Source organism: Gnatocerus cornutus, chromosome 1 (genome assembly GCF_029298725.1).
Source record: "Gnatocerus cornutus isolate USDA-ARS CGAHR chromosome 1, icGnaCorn1.1, whole genome shotgun sequence".
NCBI lineage: Eukaryota > Metazoa > Arthropoda > Insecta > Coleoptera > Tenebrionidae > Gnatocerus > Gnatocerus cornutus.
The window spans coordinates 16,143,641-16,158,816 of record NC_142233.1 but is presented as its reverse complement, the minus strand read 5'-3'; the positions used below and the strand labels follow the sequence as shown (position 1 = coordinate 16,158,816).

Sequence of the window (15,176 nt, the reverse complement as noted above, 5' to 3'; positions counted from 1 at the left end):
AATAAGCGAGTAAAATTTTTCGTTCGCAACTGTAAATTCCATTGATTACCTGTCGGAAGCCACAGCGGCCGTGGAGATGGCCCATGAGGAGCCGCACCACCCTTGGTCCTGGACTTGTGTGATGAATCCTGGCCATTTCATTTCGGCGTCGAAGTCCCGAGGGAAGGAATGGGGGTCGTAGATTCGGCGGACTGGAGTCATGCGCATCACGAAGCGTTGAGGTTGGAGAGTGCCCAATCTGGAAAATTTGAGCCACGACTCGGGTGAGAGTTTCACGTCTCGTACCACAACGATGATTCTTATGATCCTCAGTACGTAAATTACTGTTTGTTGGAAAAAATTGCAATAGATCGGTTATTTCACGTGTGATTTTGGCGTTTTTGGTACCGTTTTATGGGAAATTTGATGGGGAATTCAATTTTCCGGTACGAGCTCAAATGAACGGTTGAGTGTCTTCCAAATTTTAGTGTTTTTGGAAGGAAAGCGCAGTGATCACATTGAAACCACTAACCATTTTTTTTTAATTATGGTCCTGATAAAAAATATTGTAGTTTGTGGAGTCTTCTAGAAATGGTTAAGAGTTAATAAAGGTATCAAAACTAGCTAATAAAGTTAAAAAATATGTTAAAACAATCTAAAAATTAAAAAAATAAATTTTTAAAATTTTAATTTTTTTTTCTAAAATTATATAATTTTGCAATTGCATTTTGCAATTTTGGTTTTACTAACTTCCAAAAATTTCATTCTTCTAAGATTAAAATTAGCAGAATTATAAAAGCTTTAATAAAAAATTTTAAAAATTCGGTTTACTCCCTAAGTCATATTTTCTAAAAATTTGTGTCTTTTGTTTCAAAATTTTCTAATTTAACACAATGTATTAGAGCCTTTGAAGAAATGTAGCCTTTAAATTTCATACTTTTTGCGTCAAAAATGTCATAGTTGTGCAATTAAATAGCAATTTGTACATTTTAAAATCGTTCCAAAAATTAAAATTTCTAAAATTTTTAGTTCTTGTTCTAAAATTATGTAATTTAGTATCGTTAATAATCATATCGCTTTAAATAACTCCCAGAAATTTTATTTATCTAGGATTCAAATCGGCCGACTTACAGAATTTAATAAAAATTTTGAAAATAGAGTTTGTTCCGAAAATTAAATTTTATAAAAATTGTGTTTTTTGTTCTAAATTTTTCTAACTTAGCACAATTACCTGGAACCTTTTAAGTGGCAAAACCTCCAAATTTCATATTTTTTGAATTAAAATTGTCGGAGTTACAGAATTTAATAAAAATTTTGAAAAATACGGTTCGCTCCCAAAATAAAATTTTCTAAAATTTTGTAATTTTTGTTCAAAAATTTTCTAATTTAGCGCAGTGAATTAGAGTCTCTAAAAAAATAAAGCCTTCAAATTTCATACTTTGTGCGTCAAAAGTGTAAAAGTTATCTAATGAAAAAGCAATTTGTATATTTTGATTGAGGTCGTTCTAAAAATCAAATTTCTAAAATTTTTAGTTTTTGCTCTAGAATTATATAATTTAGCATTGTTAATAAACATATCGCTTTAAATAACTCCCAGAAATTTCATTCTTCTAGGATTCAAATCGGCAAAGTTACAAAATTTCGCTTATAAAATAAAATTTTCTAAAATTTGTAATTTTTATAATTTTCTAATTTAGCGCAGTGAATTAGAGCCTCTGAAAGAAAAAGCCTTAAGTTTCACATTTTTGCGTTAAAAATGTCAGAGTTATGTAATTAAATAGCAATTTGTGCATTTTAAGGTTGTTCTAAACATAAAAATTTCTAAAATTTTCAGTTTTTGTTCTAAAATTATATAGTTTAGCACGTTTAATAAACATATTGCTTTTAATAACTCCTAGAAATTTCATTCCTAGAATTAAAATTGACAGTTACAGAATTTAATAAAAATTTAGAAAAATACAGTTCGCTCCCAACATAAATTTTTTTAAAATTTGTAATTTTTGTTCTAAAATTGCCTAATTGAGCACAGTGAATTAGAACTTATGAAGAAATAAAAACTCCTAATTTTATACTTTTTGCATCAAAAATGTGAGAGTTATGTAATTAAACAACAATTTGTGCAATTTGACGTCGTTTCAAAAATAAAAATTTCTAAAATTTTTAGTTTTTGTTCTAAAATTATGTAATTTGACACTGTTAACAACCATGTCGCTTTTAATAACTTTCGGAAATTTTATTCATCTACCACTAAAACAGCAGAGTTCCAATTTTTTCTAAAAATGAAAAAAAAAACTTTGCTTTAAAATAAAATTTTCTAAAATGTGTTTTTTGTTCTAAAATTTTCAAATTTAACACAGTAATTTAAAAGCACTAAAATAGTAAAGCCTCAAAATTTCAAACTTTTAACTTTAAAATTGTCAGAATTAGAGAATTTTAGAAGAAATTTATGGATTTTAAGGTAGTTCAAAAAATAAAATTTTCTAAAATTTGTGTTTCTTGTTTTAAAAATTTTGAAATGAACAAAGTAATTTAGAGTCTCTAGAAGAGTAAAACTTCCAAATTTCATACTTTTGACGTCAAAAATGCCAGAGTTATGTAATTAAATAGCAATTTTTGCATTTTGAGGTTGTTAAAAATTTCTAAAATTTTCAGTTTTTGTTCTAAAATTATATAATTTAGCATAATCAATTAACATATCGCTTTTAATAACTCCTAGAAATTTCATTCTTCTAGAATTAAAATTGGCAGAGTTACATAATTTAATAAAAAAATTGAAAAATACGGTTTGCTCCCAAAATAAAATTTCCTAAAATTTATAATTTTTGTTCTGAACTTTCCTAATTGAGCACAGTGAATTAGAACTTATAAAAAAATAAGAGCTCCAAATTTCATACTTTTTGCATAAAAAATGTCAGAGTTATGTAATTAAACAGCAATTTGTGCAATTTGACGTCGTTCTAAAAATAAAAATTTCTAAAATAAAAATTTCTAAAATTTTTAGTTTTTGTTCTAAAATTATGTAATTTGGCGTCATTAATAAGTATGTTGCTTTTGATAACTTTCGAAAATTTTATTCTTCTATCTTTAGAAACGGCAGAGTGACAATTTTTTCTAAAAATTAAAAAAAAAGTTTGCTTCAAAAATAAAATTTTCTAAAACGTGTTTTTTGTTATAAAATTTTCTAATTTAACACAGTAATTTAAAAGCACTAAAATAGTAAAGTCCCCAATTTTCATACTTTTTACTTTAAAATTGTCAGAATTAGAGAATTTAAGAGTAACGTGTGCATTTTGAGGTGGTTCTAAAAATTAAAATTTAAAATTTTTAGTTTTACTTTTAAAATTATGTCATTTGGCATTGTCAATAAGCTTATCGCATTTAAAAACTTCTTGAAAATTCATTCTTTTAGCATTAAAATCGGCAGAGTTGCAAAAATTAATAAAAATTTAAAAAAATACAGTTCGCTCCGAAAATAAAGTTTTCTAAAATTTCTGTTTTTGGTACTAACTTTTTCAAATTCAGCACAGCTACTTGAAACCTTTTAAGTAGTAAAACCTCCAAATTTCATACTTTTTGCTTTAAAATTGTCAGAGTTACGGAATTTAAAAGCAATTTGCATATTTTGAGGCTGTTCTAAAAACGAAAATTTCTAAAATTTATCGTTTTTGTTCTGAAATTTTGCAATTTATCTCAGCTGATTGACATGTTGAGAGTAATCAATCTCTTATATTTTCATAATTTTGGAGTCAAAACTGTGCGAGTTAAAGCCGTTAGAATAGAATTTGAAAATTATTTTGAAAATAAAAAGTTCCAAAATTCTTCTTGCTCTAAATTTGTTCAATTCAATATAGTAAATCAGTATTATTAATTTTAATAACTTGGTGAGATTTCATTCCTCTTACATTAAAATTAGCAGAGTTGCAAAAATTCATGCAAATTTTGCAAAATGCGATTCTTTTCAAATACAAAATTTTCAAAAATTTGTATTTTTTGTTCTAAAATTTTCTAATTTAGCACGGTTAATGAAAGACTGTAAATTAGTAAAGCCCCAAAATTTCACACTTTTTACATTAAAAATGCCAGAATTAGGAAATTTAAGATCAATTTGTGCATTTTGAGTTCTTTCTAAAAACTAAAATTTCTAAAATTTATATTTCTTGATCTAAAATTATGTAATTTGGCATAGATAAAAAGCAAATCGATTTTAATAGCGTCCTGGAATTTCATTCTTCTAGCAATAAAATTGCCGGAGATACAAAATGTAATAAAAATTTTGAGAAAAAAATTGCCTCACCTCAATTTGATGCCTTCTTCGAGCTTGTGCCCCCAAAACTGCGAATAATTCGTCGCCGTCCACCCAATCCCATAATCCCCATTAATCGAATTCGTAATCGTCGGTTCAATCAGACACTGGTCCTGCTCGCACAGCATCTCCCCCTTCAACCCCATCCGCTCGCACTTGCTGCAAAAACTCATAAATTCATTTCACCACCCTCCTCCACCCCCAGCGCCCTTACCAAGCGTTACAATTCTTCTTGACCACCTTCCCAATGGGATACACAATCCCCTCATACGTACACCCGATAATCGGCGCCGGGATCGGCGGCGGCGTCACTCCTCTGCAGTGCGACCAGAAATCCGGACAGCAGTCTTCGTTTCTTGTGCGGTTGCAGAAGTCGTCGCAGTAGCACAACGTACCTTCATCAAAAACGACCTCGTTAGTGCCTAAAAGAGGGAAGTGGACCCTTGACCAAGAGCTTTGTTAAAAGTGGAAGCAGAGCGGAGCCTTGGTTAGGGGGCACTTAGCTGGGGCTTACCTAGGATGGGGACGGAGCAGTCGTCTTGGCGGCCGGGGCAGCAGCCGCGGTTTTGGCAGTAGGGGCCGGGGAGGTCGAAGTAGTTGTCCACTTGGGCGATGGAGAGGGTGAAGAGGAAGGTGAGGGCTATGAGGGCGCAGGAACACGTTTTCGGCCCCATCTGAGGAAAAAAAATAAAGATAAAGTGTTCTAAAATCGTGGGATTTTGTTCTAAAATTATGAAATTTGGCACAACTGATAAGCATGTCGAGTTTAGTACATTCCCCAAATTTCATTGTCATATCGGTAAAATTGCGGGAGTTACGAAACTTTAAGCGAAATTTTGACTTTTTTGATTGACTTCGAAAATAAAAATTTCTAAAATTTTTTCTGTTTGTTGTAAAATTTTGTAATTTGGGACACTTTTTAAAAGTGTTCATTGTAATCGCAGCTATAAATTTCACTGCTTCAATGTAAAAAGTGTGGGAGTTACAAAATTTAATAACAATGTGCATTTAAATTTTGCTCTAAAAATAAAATAAAATTTTTCTAAAATCTATGTTTCTTGATTTAAAATTATAAAACTATTCGTGGCTAATGCGCATGTCAAATCTAGTAAATCCAACAAATTGCATTTGCACCGCTTCAAAAACACCAGAGTTACAAACATTAAAAAAAAAATTTGAAAGTTTTTGGTTTCTCTCATAAATAAAATTTTCTAAAATTGCTCCTAATTGATCCAAATTTATGAAATCCGGCACATTTAATGAGGATGTTGAGTTTAGTACATTCCCCAAATTTCATCGTTAAATCTATAAAATTGCGCGAGTTACGGAACGTTAGGCAAAATTTTGACTTTTTTGGTTTACTCCGAAAATAAAGATTTCTAAAACTTTTTCTGTTTGTTTTAAAATGTTGTAATTTGGTACATTTCTTGAAATTGTTCATTATAATCATCGCTCCAAATTTCATCGCTTCAACGTAAAAAGTGTCGGAGCTACAAAAATGAATAACAATAATTTGTAAATCTTGACTTGCTCGAAAAATAAAAATATCTAAAATATGTATTTTTTTATATAAAATTATTAAATTTGGTACAGCCAGTGACAATGTCGAGTTTAGTACATTTCCCAAATTTCTTAATAAAATCTATAAAATTGTGCGAGTTACGAAACTTTAAGCAAAATTTTGCCTATATCGGTTTACTCCGAAAATAAAATCTTTAAATTTTTTTTCTGTTTGTTCTAAAATTTTGTAATTTGGTACACTTGTTGCAAGAGTTCATTGTAATCATGGCTTCAAATTTCATGGTTTCAACGTAAAAAGTGTCGCAACTACAAAATTGAATCACAATAATTTGTAAATTTTGACTTGGCTCGAAGAATAAAAATGTCTAAAATCTGTGTTTTTTGATCTAAAATTATAAAAATTGGCACAGCCAATGAGAATGTCGAGCTCAGTATATTCCCCAAATTTCATCGTCATATCTATAAAATTGCGGGAGTTACAAATTTTTAAGCAGTTTTGACTTTTTTGGCTTACTTCGAAAATAAAAATTTCTAAAATTGTTTTTGTTTGTTCTAAAATTTTGTAATTTGGTTCAGTTGTTGAAAGTGTTCATTGTAATTACGGCTCAAAATTTTATCGCTTCAATGTAAAAAGTGTCGGAGCTGCAAAATGAATAACAATAATCTGTAAATTTTGACTAGGGTCTAAAAATAAAAATGTTTAAAATCTGTGTTTTTGATCTAAAATTATAAAATTTGACACAGCGAATAAGCATTCCGAGTTTAGTATTTTCTCTAAATTTCATCGTCATGTCTCTAAAAATGCGGAAATTACGAAATATTAAGCAAAATTTTGACTTTTTTGGTTTACTCCAAAAATAAAAATTTCTAATTTTTTTTCTGTTTGTTCTAAAATTTTGTAATTTGGTTCATTTGTTGAAAGTGTTCATTATAATCGTGGCTCCAAATTTCATCGCTTCAACGTAAAAAGTGTCGCAGCTACAAAATTGAGTAACAACAATTTGTAAATTTTGACTTGGCTCGAAAAATAAAAATATCTAAAATCTGTGTTTTTTTATCTAAAATTATAAAATTTGGCACAGCTAATGAGAATGGCAAGTTTAGTATATTCCTCAAATTTCATCGTCATATCTATAAAATTGCGCGAGTTACGAAACGTTAAGCAAAATTTTGACTTTTTTGATTGACTTCGAAAATAAAAATTTTAAATTTTTTTCTGTTTGTCGTAAAATTTTGTAATTTGGTACACTTGTTGCAAGAGTTCATTGTAATCATGGCTTCAAATTTCATGGTTTCAACGTAAAAAGTGTCGCAGCTACAAAATTGAATAACAATAATTTGTAAATTTTGACTTGGCTCGAAGAATAGAAATGTATAAAATCTGTGTTTTTTGATCTAAAATTATAAAATTTGGCACAGCCAATGAGAATGTCGAGCTCAGTATATTCCCCAAATTTCATCGTCATATCTATAAAATTGCGGGAGTTACAAATTTTTAAGCAGTTTTGACTTTTTTGGCTTACTTCGAAAATAAAAATTTCTAAAATTGTTTTTGTTTGTTCTAAAATTTTGTAATTTGGTTCAGTTGTTGAAAGTGTTCATTGTAATTACGGCTCAAAATTTTATCGCTTCAATGTAAAAAGTGTCGGAGCTGCAAAATGAATAACAATAATCTGTAAATTTTGACTAGGGTCTAAAAATAAAAATGTTTAAAATCTGTGTTTTTGATCTAAAATTATAAAATTTGACACAGCGAATAAGCATTCCGAGTTTAGTATTTTCTCTAAATTTCATCGTCATGTCTCTAAAAATGCGGAAATTACGAAATATTAAGCAAAATTTTGACTTTTTTGGTTTACTCCAAAACTAAAAATTTCTAAATTTTTATCTGTTTGTTCTAAAATTTTGTAATTTGGTTCATTTGCTGAAAGTGTTCATTATAATCGTGGCTCCAAATTTCATCGCTTCAACGTAAAAAGTGTCGCAGCTACAAAATTGAGTAACAACAATTTGTAAATTTTGACTTGGCTCGAAAAATAAAAATATCTAAAATCTGTGTTTTTTTATCTAAAATTATAAAATTTGGCACAGCTAATGAGAATGGCAAGATTAGTATATTCCTCAAATTTCATCGTCATATCTATAAAATTGCGCGAGTTACGGAACGTTAAGCAAAATTTTGACTTTTTTGATTGACATCGAAAATAAAAATTTCTAAATTTTTTTCTGTTTGTCGTAAAATTTTGTAATTTGGTACACTGGTTGCAAGAGTTCATTGTAATCATGGCTTCAAATTTCATGGTTTCGACGTAAAAAGTGTCGCAGCTACAAAATTGAATCACAATAATTTGTAAATTTTGACTTGGCTCGAAGAATAAAAATGTCTAAAATCTGTCTTTTTTGATCTAAAGTTATAAAATTTGGCACAGCCAATGAGAATGTCGAGCTTAGTATATTCCCCAAATTTCATCGTCATATCTATAAAATTGCGGGAGTTACAAATTTTTAAGCAGTTTTGACTTTTTTGGCTTACTTCGAAAATAAAAATTTCTAAAATTGTTTTTGTTTGTTCTAAAATTTTGTAATTTGGTTCAGTTGTTGAAAGTGTTCATTGTAATTATGGCTCCAAATTTTATCGCTTCAATGTAAAAAGTGTCGGAGCTACAAAATGAATAACAATAATCTGTAAATTTTGACTAGGGTCTAAAAATAAAAATGTTTAAAATCTGTGTTTTTGATCTAAAATTATAAAATTTGACACAGCGAATAAGCATTCCGAGTTTAGTATTTTCTCTAAATTTCATCGCCATGTCTCTAAAATTGCGGGAATTACAAAATATTAAGCAAAATTTTGACTTTTTTGGTTTACACCAAAAATAAAAATTTCTAAATTTTTTTCTGTTTGTTCTAAAATTTTGTAATTTTGTTCATTTGTTGAAAGTGTTCATTATAATCGTGGCTCCAAATTTCATCGCTTCAGCGTAAAAAGTGTCGCTGTTACAAAATTGAATAACAATAATTTGTAAATTTTGACTTGGCTCGAAAAATAAAAATACCTAAAATCTGTGTTTTTTTATCTAAAATTATAAAATTTGGCACAGCTAATGAGAATGGCAAGTTTAGAATATTTCCCAAATTTCAACGTCATTTCTATAAAATTGCGCGAGTTACGAAACGTTAAGCAAAATTTTGACTTTTTTGATTGACTTCGAAAATAAAAATTTCTAAATTTTTTTCTGATTGTCGTAAAATTTTGTAATTTGGTACACTTGTTGCAAGAGTTCATTGTAATCATGGCTTCAAATTTCATGGTTTCAACGTAAAAAGTGTCGCAGCTACAAAATTGAATCACAATAATTTGTAAATTTTGACTTGGCTCGAAGAATAAAAATGTCTAAAATCTGTGTTTTTTGATCTAAAATTATAAAATTTGGCACAGCCAATGAGAATGTCGAGCTCAGTATATTCCCCAAATTTCATCGTCATATCTATAAAATTGCGGGAGTTACAAATTTTTAAGCAGTTTTGACTTTTTTGGCTTACTTCGAAAATAAAAATTTCTAAAATTGTTTTTGTTTGTTCTAAAATTTTGTAATTTGGTTCAGTTGTTGAAAGTGTTCATTGTAATTACGGCTCAAAATTTTATCGCTTCAATGTAAAAAGTGTCGGAGCTACAAAATGAATAACAATAATCTGTAAATTTTGACTAGGGTCTAAAAATAAAAATGTTTAAAATCTGTGTTTTTGATCTAAAATTATAAAATTTGACACAGCGAATAAGCATTCCGAGTTCAGTATTTTCTCTAAATTTCATCGTCATGTCTCTAAAAATGCGGAAATTACGAAATATTAAGCAAAATTTTGACTTTTTTGGTTTACTCCAAAAATAAAAATTTCTAATTTTTTTTCTGTTTGTTCTAAAATTTTGTAATTTGGTTCATTTGTTGAAAGTGTTCATTATAATCGTGGCTCCAAATTTCATCGCTTCAACGTAAAAAGTGTCGCAGCTACAAAATTGAGTAACAACAATTTGTAAATTTTGACTTGGCTCGAAAAATAAAAATATCTAAAATCTGTGTTTTTTTATCTAAAATTATAAAATTTGGCACAGCTAATGAGAATGGCAAGTTTAGTATATTTCCCAAATTTCAACGTAATTTCTATAAAATTGCGCGAGTTAGGAAACGTTAAGCAAAATTTTGACATTTTTGGTTGACTTCGAAAATAAAAATTTTTAAATTTTTTCTGTTTGTTCTAAAATTTTGTAATTTGGTACACTCGTTGAAAGTGTCCATTGTAATCATGGCTCCAAATTTCATTGCTTCAACGTAAAAAGTGTCTAAGCTACAAAATTTAATAACAATAATTTGTAAATTTTGACTTGCTCTAAAAATAAAAATATTTAAATTCTGTGTTTTTGATCAAAAATTATGAAATTTGACACAGCTAAGAAGCATTCCAAGTTTAGTATTTCCCCTAAATTTCATCGTCATATCTATAAAATTGCAAGAGTTACGAATTTTTAAGCAAAGTTTTAACTTTTTTGAGTTACTTTGAAAATAAAAATTTCTAAAATTGTTTTTGTTTGTTCCAAAATTTTGTAATTTAGTACACTTGTTGAAAGTGCTTATTGTAATCATAAATTTTATCGTTTCAATATAACAAGTGCCAAAGCCACAAATTTTAATAAAAATAATTTGCAAATTTTGACTGGGCTCTAAAAATATAAATATCTAAAATCTGTGTTTCTAGGTCTAAAATTATGAAATTTGACACAGCTTATAAGAATGTCAAGTTTAGTATATTTCCCAAATTTCATCGTCATATCTATAAAATTGGAGAAGTTCTGAAACTTTCAGCAAAATATTGACATTTTTGGTTTACTGTGAAACTAAAAATTTCTAAAAATTTTCCTGTTTGTTTTGAAATTTTGTAATTTGGTACATTTGTTGAAAGTGGTTATTGTAATCACGGCTCCAAATTTCATCGCTTCAATGTAAAAAGTGTCGGAGTTACCAGATTTTATAACAATAATGTATAAATTTTGACTTTGCTCTAAAAATTAAAATAGCTAAAATCTGTGTTTTTTGATTTAATATTATGAAATTTGGTCCAGCTAATGAAAATGTCGAGTTTAGTATATTCCCCAAATTTCATCGTCACATCTACAAAATTGCGCGAATTACGGAACGTTAAGCAAAATTTTGACTATTTTGGTTTACTCCAAAAATAAAAATTTTTAATTTTTTTTCTGTTTGTTCAAAAATTTTGTAATTTGGTACACTTGTTGAAAATGTTTATTGTAATCATGACTCTAAATTTCATCGTTTCAACGTGAAGTGTCAGACTTTTAAAATTGAATAACAATAATTTGTAAATTTTGACATGGCTCTAAAAATAAAAATATCTAAAATCTGTGTTTTTTGATTTAAAATTATGAAATTTGGCACAGCTAATAAGCATGCTGAGTTTAGCATATTTCCCAAATTGCATCGTCATATCTATAAAATTGCGGGAGTTACGAATTTTTAAGCAAAATTTTGACTTTTTTGGTTTACTTCGAAAATAAAAATTTCTAAAATTGTTTCTGTTCTAAAATTTTGTAAATTGGTATACTCGTTGAAAGAGTTCATTGTAGTCATGGCTTTAAATTTCTTTGCGCATTTGTCAAAAGTGTCGGAGCTACAAAATTTAATAACCATTTGTGAATTTAAATTTCGTTCTAACAATAAAATACAAATTTTCTAAAATCTACGTTTATTGATTTAAAATTATAAAATTATTCGTGGCTAATGCGTATACTGAATCTAGGAAATTCACCAAGTTGCATTTGCACGGCTTTAAAAATAACAGAGTTACAAATGCCAAAAAAAAAATTGAAAGTTTTTGGATTTTTCCATAAATAAAATTTTCTAAAGTTGCTCCTAATCAAAAATTTTGAAATTTAGCACAGACAATAAACGTGTCAAGATTAATTCTTCCAAATTTCATTACTTTGGCGTGAAAAGTATCGGAATTATAAATTTGATTACCAATTTGTGAAATTAAATTCGGATCTAAAAAAAAAATTCTAAAATTTGTGTTTCTTGACCTAAAATTAGGTTATTATATGTGACTAATATATATAAAAAATCTAATAAATTCTCTGAATTGCATTCGCATATCTTCAAAAACACCAGAGCAACAAAAGCAAAAAAAAAAATTATGAAAATTTTTAGTTTGGCTCATAACTAAAATTTTCTAAAATTTCTTCTAATTGATCTAAAATTTTGTAATTGAACACAGATAATAAACGTGTCATGAGTAGTAATGCCTCCAAGTTTCATTACTTTAGCGTGAAAACTGTCGATTTTACAAAATTTTATCAACATTTGGGAATTTAAATTTGGCTCTAAAATCGAAAATTTCTAAAGTCTGTGTTTCTTGATCTAAAATTATGTTATTACGCGAGACGAATATGCATATCAAATCTATTAAATCCTCCAAGTAACAATCAAATATTTTCAAAAACACTAGAGTTACAAAAGCTAAAAATAAATTTTTAAAGTTTTTGCTTTGACTCATTAAATTTTTTTAAACTTTGTCCTAATTGATCTAAAATTTTGTAATTTAGCACAAATAACAAACGTGTCTAGAGTAGTAATGCCTCCAAGTTTCATTACTTTAGCGTCAAAAGTGTCAGTAGTAAGAAATTTAATAACAATTTGTGAATTTTAATAGCTTATTAAATAGGAGTACGTAATATTTATTTTTTATTTAATTTAACAATTATACAAAGTGTAATTTTTTTCACAAGCAAACTCTCTTTGAGACCTTTCGCTGGTCACAACCAGATGGCGCCGCCCAAAACTAATTAAGCCACCTCCCGATAGATGGCGCAAACTGAAATTGTCGCTCAAACGAATCAAATAGTTCCACTGTCCCATAAAAACGACAATAATTACTAAAACATCTTTAATTGTCTAAATGGGTCATCGGAGCTATTTGACTTGTCATCCAAACACTTTATCTCGTCTTGACCTACCTTCCACATATTTACGATGCAAATATTCATATCAGACAAACACGCTTCTCAGTGCCATAAACTTTTATTAGTCCGCCTCATTTATTCGTGTCGACGATCAATCAATTAATCAGCGCATCTCTAGAAAGAATTTTGGCCGCCACCCAAGAATCCCGGCCTTGGAGCGCAACCTTGCCTCCGGGAAATCTGCATTAGATCTAATCAAATCGAACAATTCGATCTTTTATCACTTTATTTTTAACTTTCACTTTGTTATTTTTGCTCGGAGTGGCAATAACTTATGGCGTGGGATTCGAGTAAGCATCTTCAATTCAACGAGTTTATTTTAGAATCGATGTTATTCTCGTTTAACCTAAATTTTTTCGGGGAAATATTTACGACGGATGCACTTTATGTGCCGCTTTTTTCGGCCTGCGAGGGCTGCCAAAAATCGGGTTTTATTGTGGGATTTGTTTGAGTTCGCGACGAAGAAAAACACGAAATAAACAGTTTGTAACGTCCGTAAATAAACAGAAAAATATTATTTTAATTTATGGCTTATTAATTACCCGCCTGGAGTGTAAAAACTGATTTTAACATTCAGAGATTGGGATATGACCGCGTAATGACGTCTCTGGTGAGAATGAATTTCGGTGTTTTTCAAAATAATTAGTACTTGGAATAGAAAAGATTTATAGAGACGTTCTAATTGCATAAGTTTGGACAGAGCTAACAGGAGAAGGTTGTATCAATTAAACGGAGCGCGCTGATCACATGGAAGCCACTGGCCAAAATCTAAAGTGAAAATTCAACGGAAATTTCTTCAAATTGCCACAGTTCCGGGACATAAAAATGCATTTCTAAGAATGAGGATTTTTTTCGCTTTCCTCGTCCAAAATTTTGTAATTTTGCACGGGTCATAAATGTGGCGAAAATAGCTCCATTATTTCGCGGTTAAAAATATCAAAGTTTTGGCGGTTTTTTGGGATTGATTCCAAATTTGTCGTCTTTGGAGCGAATTACTATTATTGGATTTTAAAACTTTTCGCGATAAAGTCATGAAGTTTGAACGGAAAATTACACAATTTTAGATCAAACGAGAGGATAAAATTAAATATGTACCTAAAAATAATAAATTTAATAGTTTAAATTTGTAAAATTTGTATTTCTTGTTCTAAAATTGTGTAATTTATTAATAGCTTTTTGTGCACTTTGAGATCGTTCTAAAAATAAAAATTCCTAAAATTTGTATTTCTTGGTCTAAAATTATGTACTTTGGCAACAATAATAAGAGAATCAATTTAAATACCCCTCTGAAATTTCAATATTTTATAATAATAATCAACTGACTTACAGAATATAATAAAATTTTGTGGGAAAAAACGGTTTTCACCAAAAATAATATTTTCTAAAACTCGTGTCTTTTGTTCTAAAATTTTCTAATTTAGCACAGTTACTTTAAGTGCTTTTACATAGCAATATTTCCAAATTTTAAAATTTTTGCATTAAAATTGTGAGAGTTATGGAATTTAACAGCAATTTGTGCATTTTGAAGACGGCCTAAAAATTAAAATTTCTAAAATTTTAATTTTTTGTTCTAAAATGATCTAATTTGGCGTGAATAATAAACAAATCGATCTTACTAACATTCTGAAACTTCGTTCTTCTAGCATTAAAATTAACGGAGTTACAGAATACTATAAAAATTGCAGAAAAATGGTTTTCTCCAAAAATAAAAATTTCTAAAATTTTGGTTTTTTGCTCAAAAATTTTCTAATTTACCTCAGTTAATTTAAGTGCTTTATGTAGCATTATTTCCAAATTTGAAATATTTTGCATTAAAATTGTGAAAGTTATGGAATTTAACAGTAGTTCGTGCATTTCGAAGTCGGTCTATAAATGACAATTTCTAAAATTCTTATTTCTTGTTCTAAAATTATATAATTTGGCGTAGATAATAAGCAAATCAATATTACTAGCGGTTTGAAATTTCAATATTCTAGCAATAAAATTGGCGTAGTTACAGAGTTCAATAAAAATTTTGGAAAAACAAAATTTTCGAAAATTTTTATTTTTGCTTTAAAATTTTTTACTTGACCAGTCAATTAAAGCCTCTTTAGAAATGAAACCCTCAAATTTCCTACATTTAGCGTTAAAAATGTCAAAGTTATGGAATTTAATAGCAATTTGTGAATTTTGAGGTCATTCTAAAAATTAAAATTTCTAAAAATGTTATTACTTGTTATAAAATTATGTAATTTAGCGTCAACAATAACCAAATCGATTTTAAAAACTTCCCGAAAATTTATTGTTCTAATATCAAAATCGGCAGTTACAGAATTTAATAAAAATTTTGAGAAAATGCGGTTT

General features: G+C 28.6%; 1 protein-coding gene across 2 annotated transcripts in view; it reads right to left on the bottom strand.

Annotated features, from left to right (window-relative positions):
- Window positions 1–15,176, bottom strand: part of Swim (Secreted Wg-interacting molecule) — a 47,168-nt gene that overhangs the window by 9,532 nt on the left and 22,460 nt on the right. The window contains exons 2-5 of one of the 2 annotated variants that reach the window (XM_088047691.1): window positions 4,797–4,956; window positions 4,497–4,704; window positions 4,274–4,441; window positions 50–238 (exon numbers count right to left, since the gene is read on the bottom strand). In XM_088047691.1, coding sequence (XP_087903817.1) covers window positions 50–238; window positions 4,274–4,441; window positions 4,497–4,704; window positions 4,797–4,956 — 725 coding nt within the window. The remainder of the gene's footprint in view (window positions 1–49; window positions 239–4,273; window positions 4,442–4,496; window positions 4,705–4,796; window positions 4,957–15,176) is intronic. The other variant, XM_088047700.1, reaches the window with a different exon arrangement.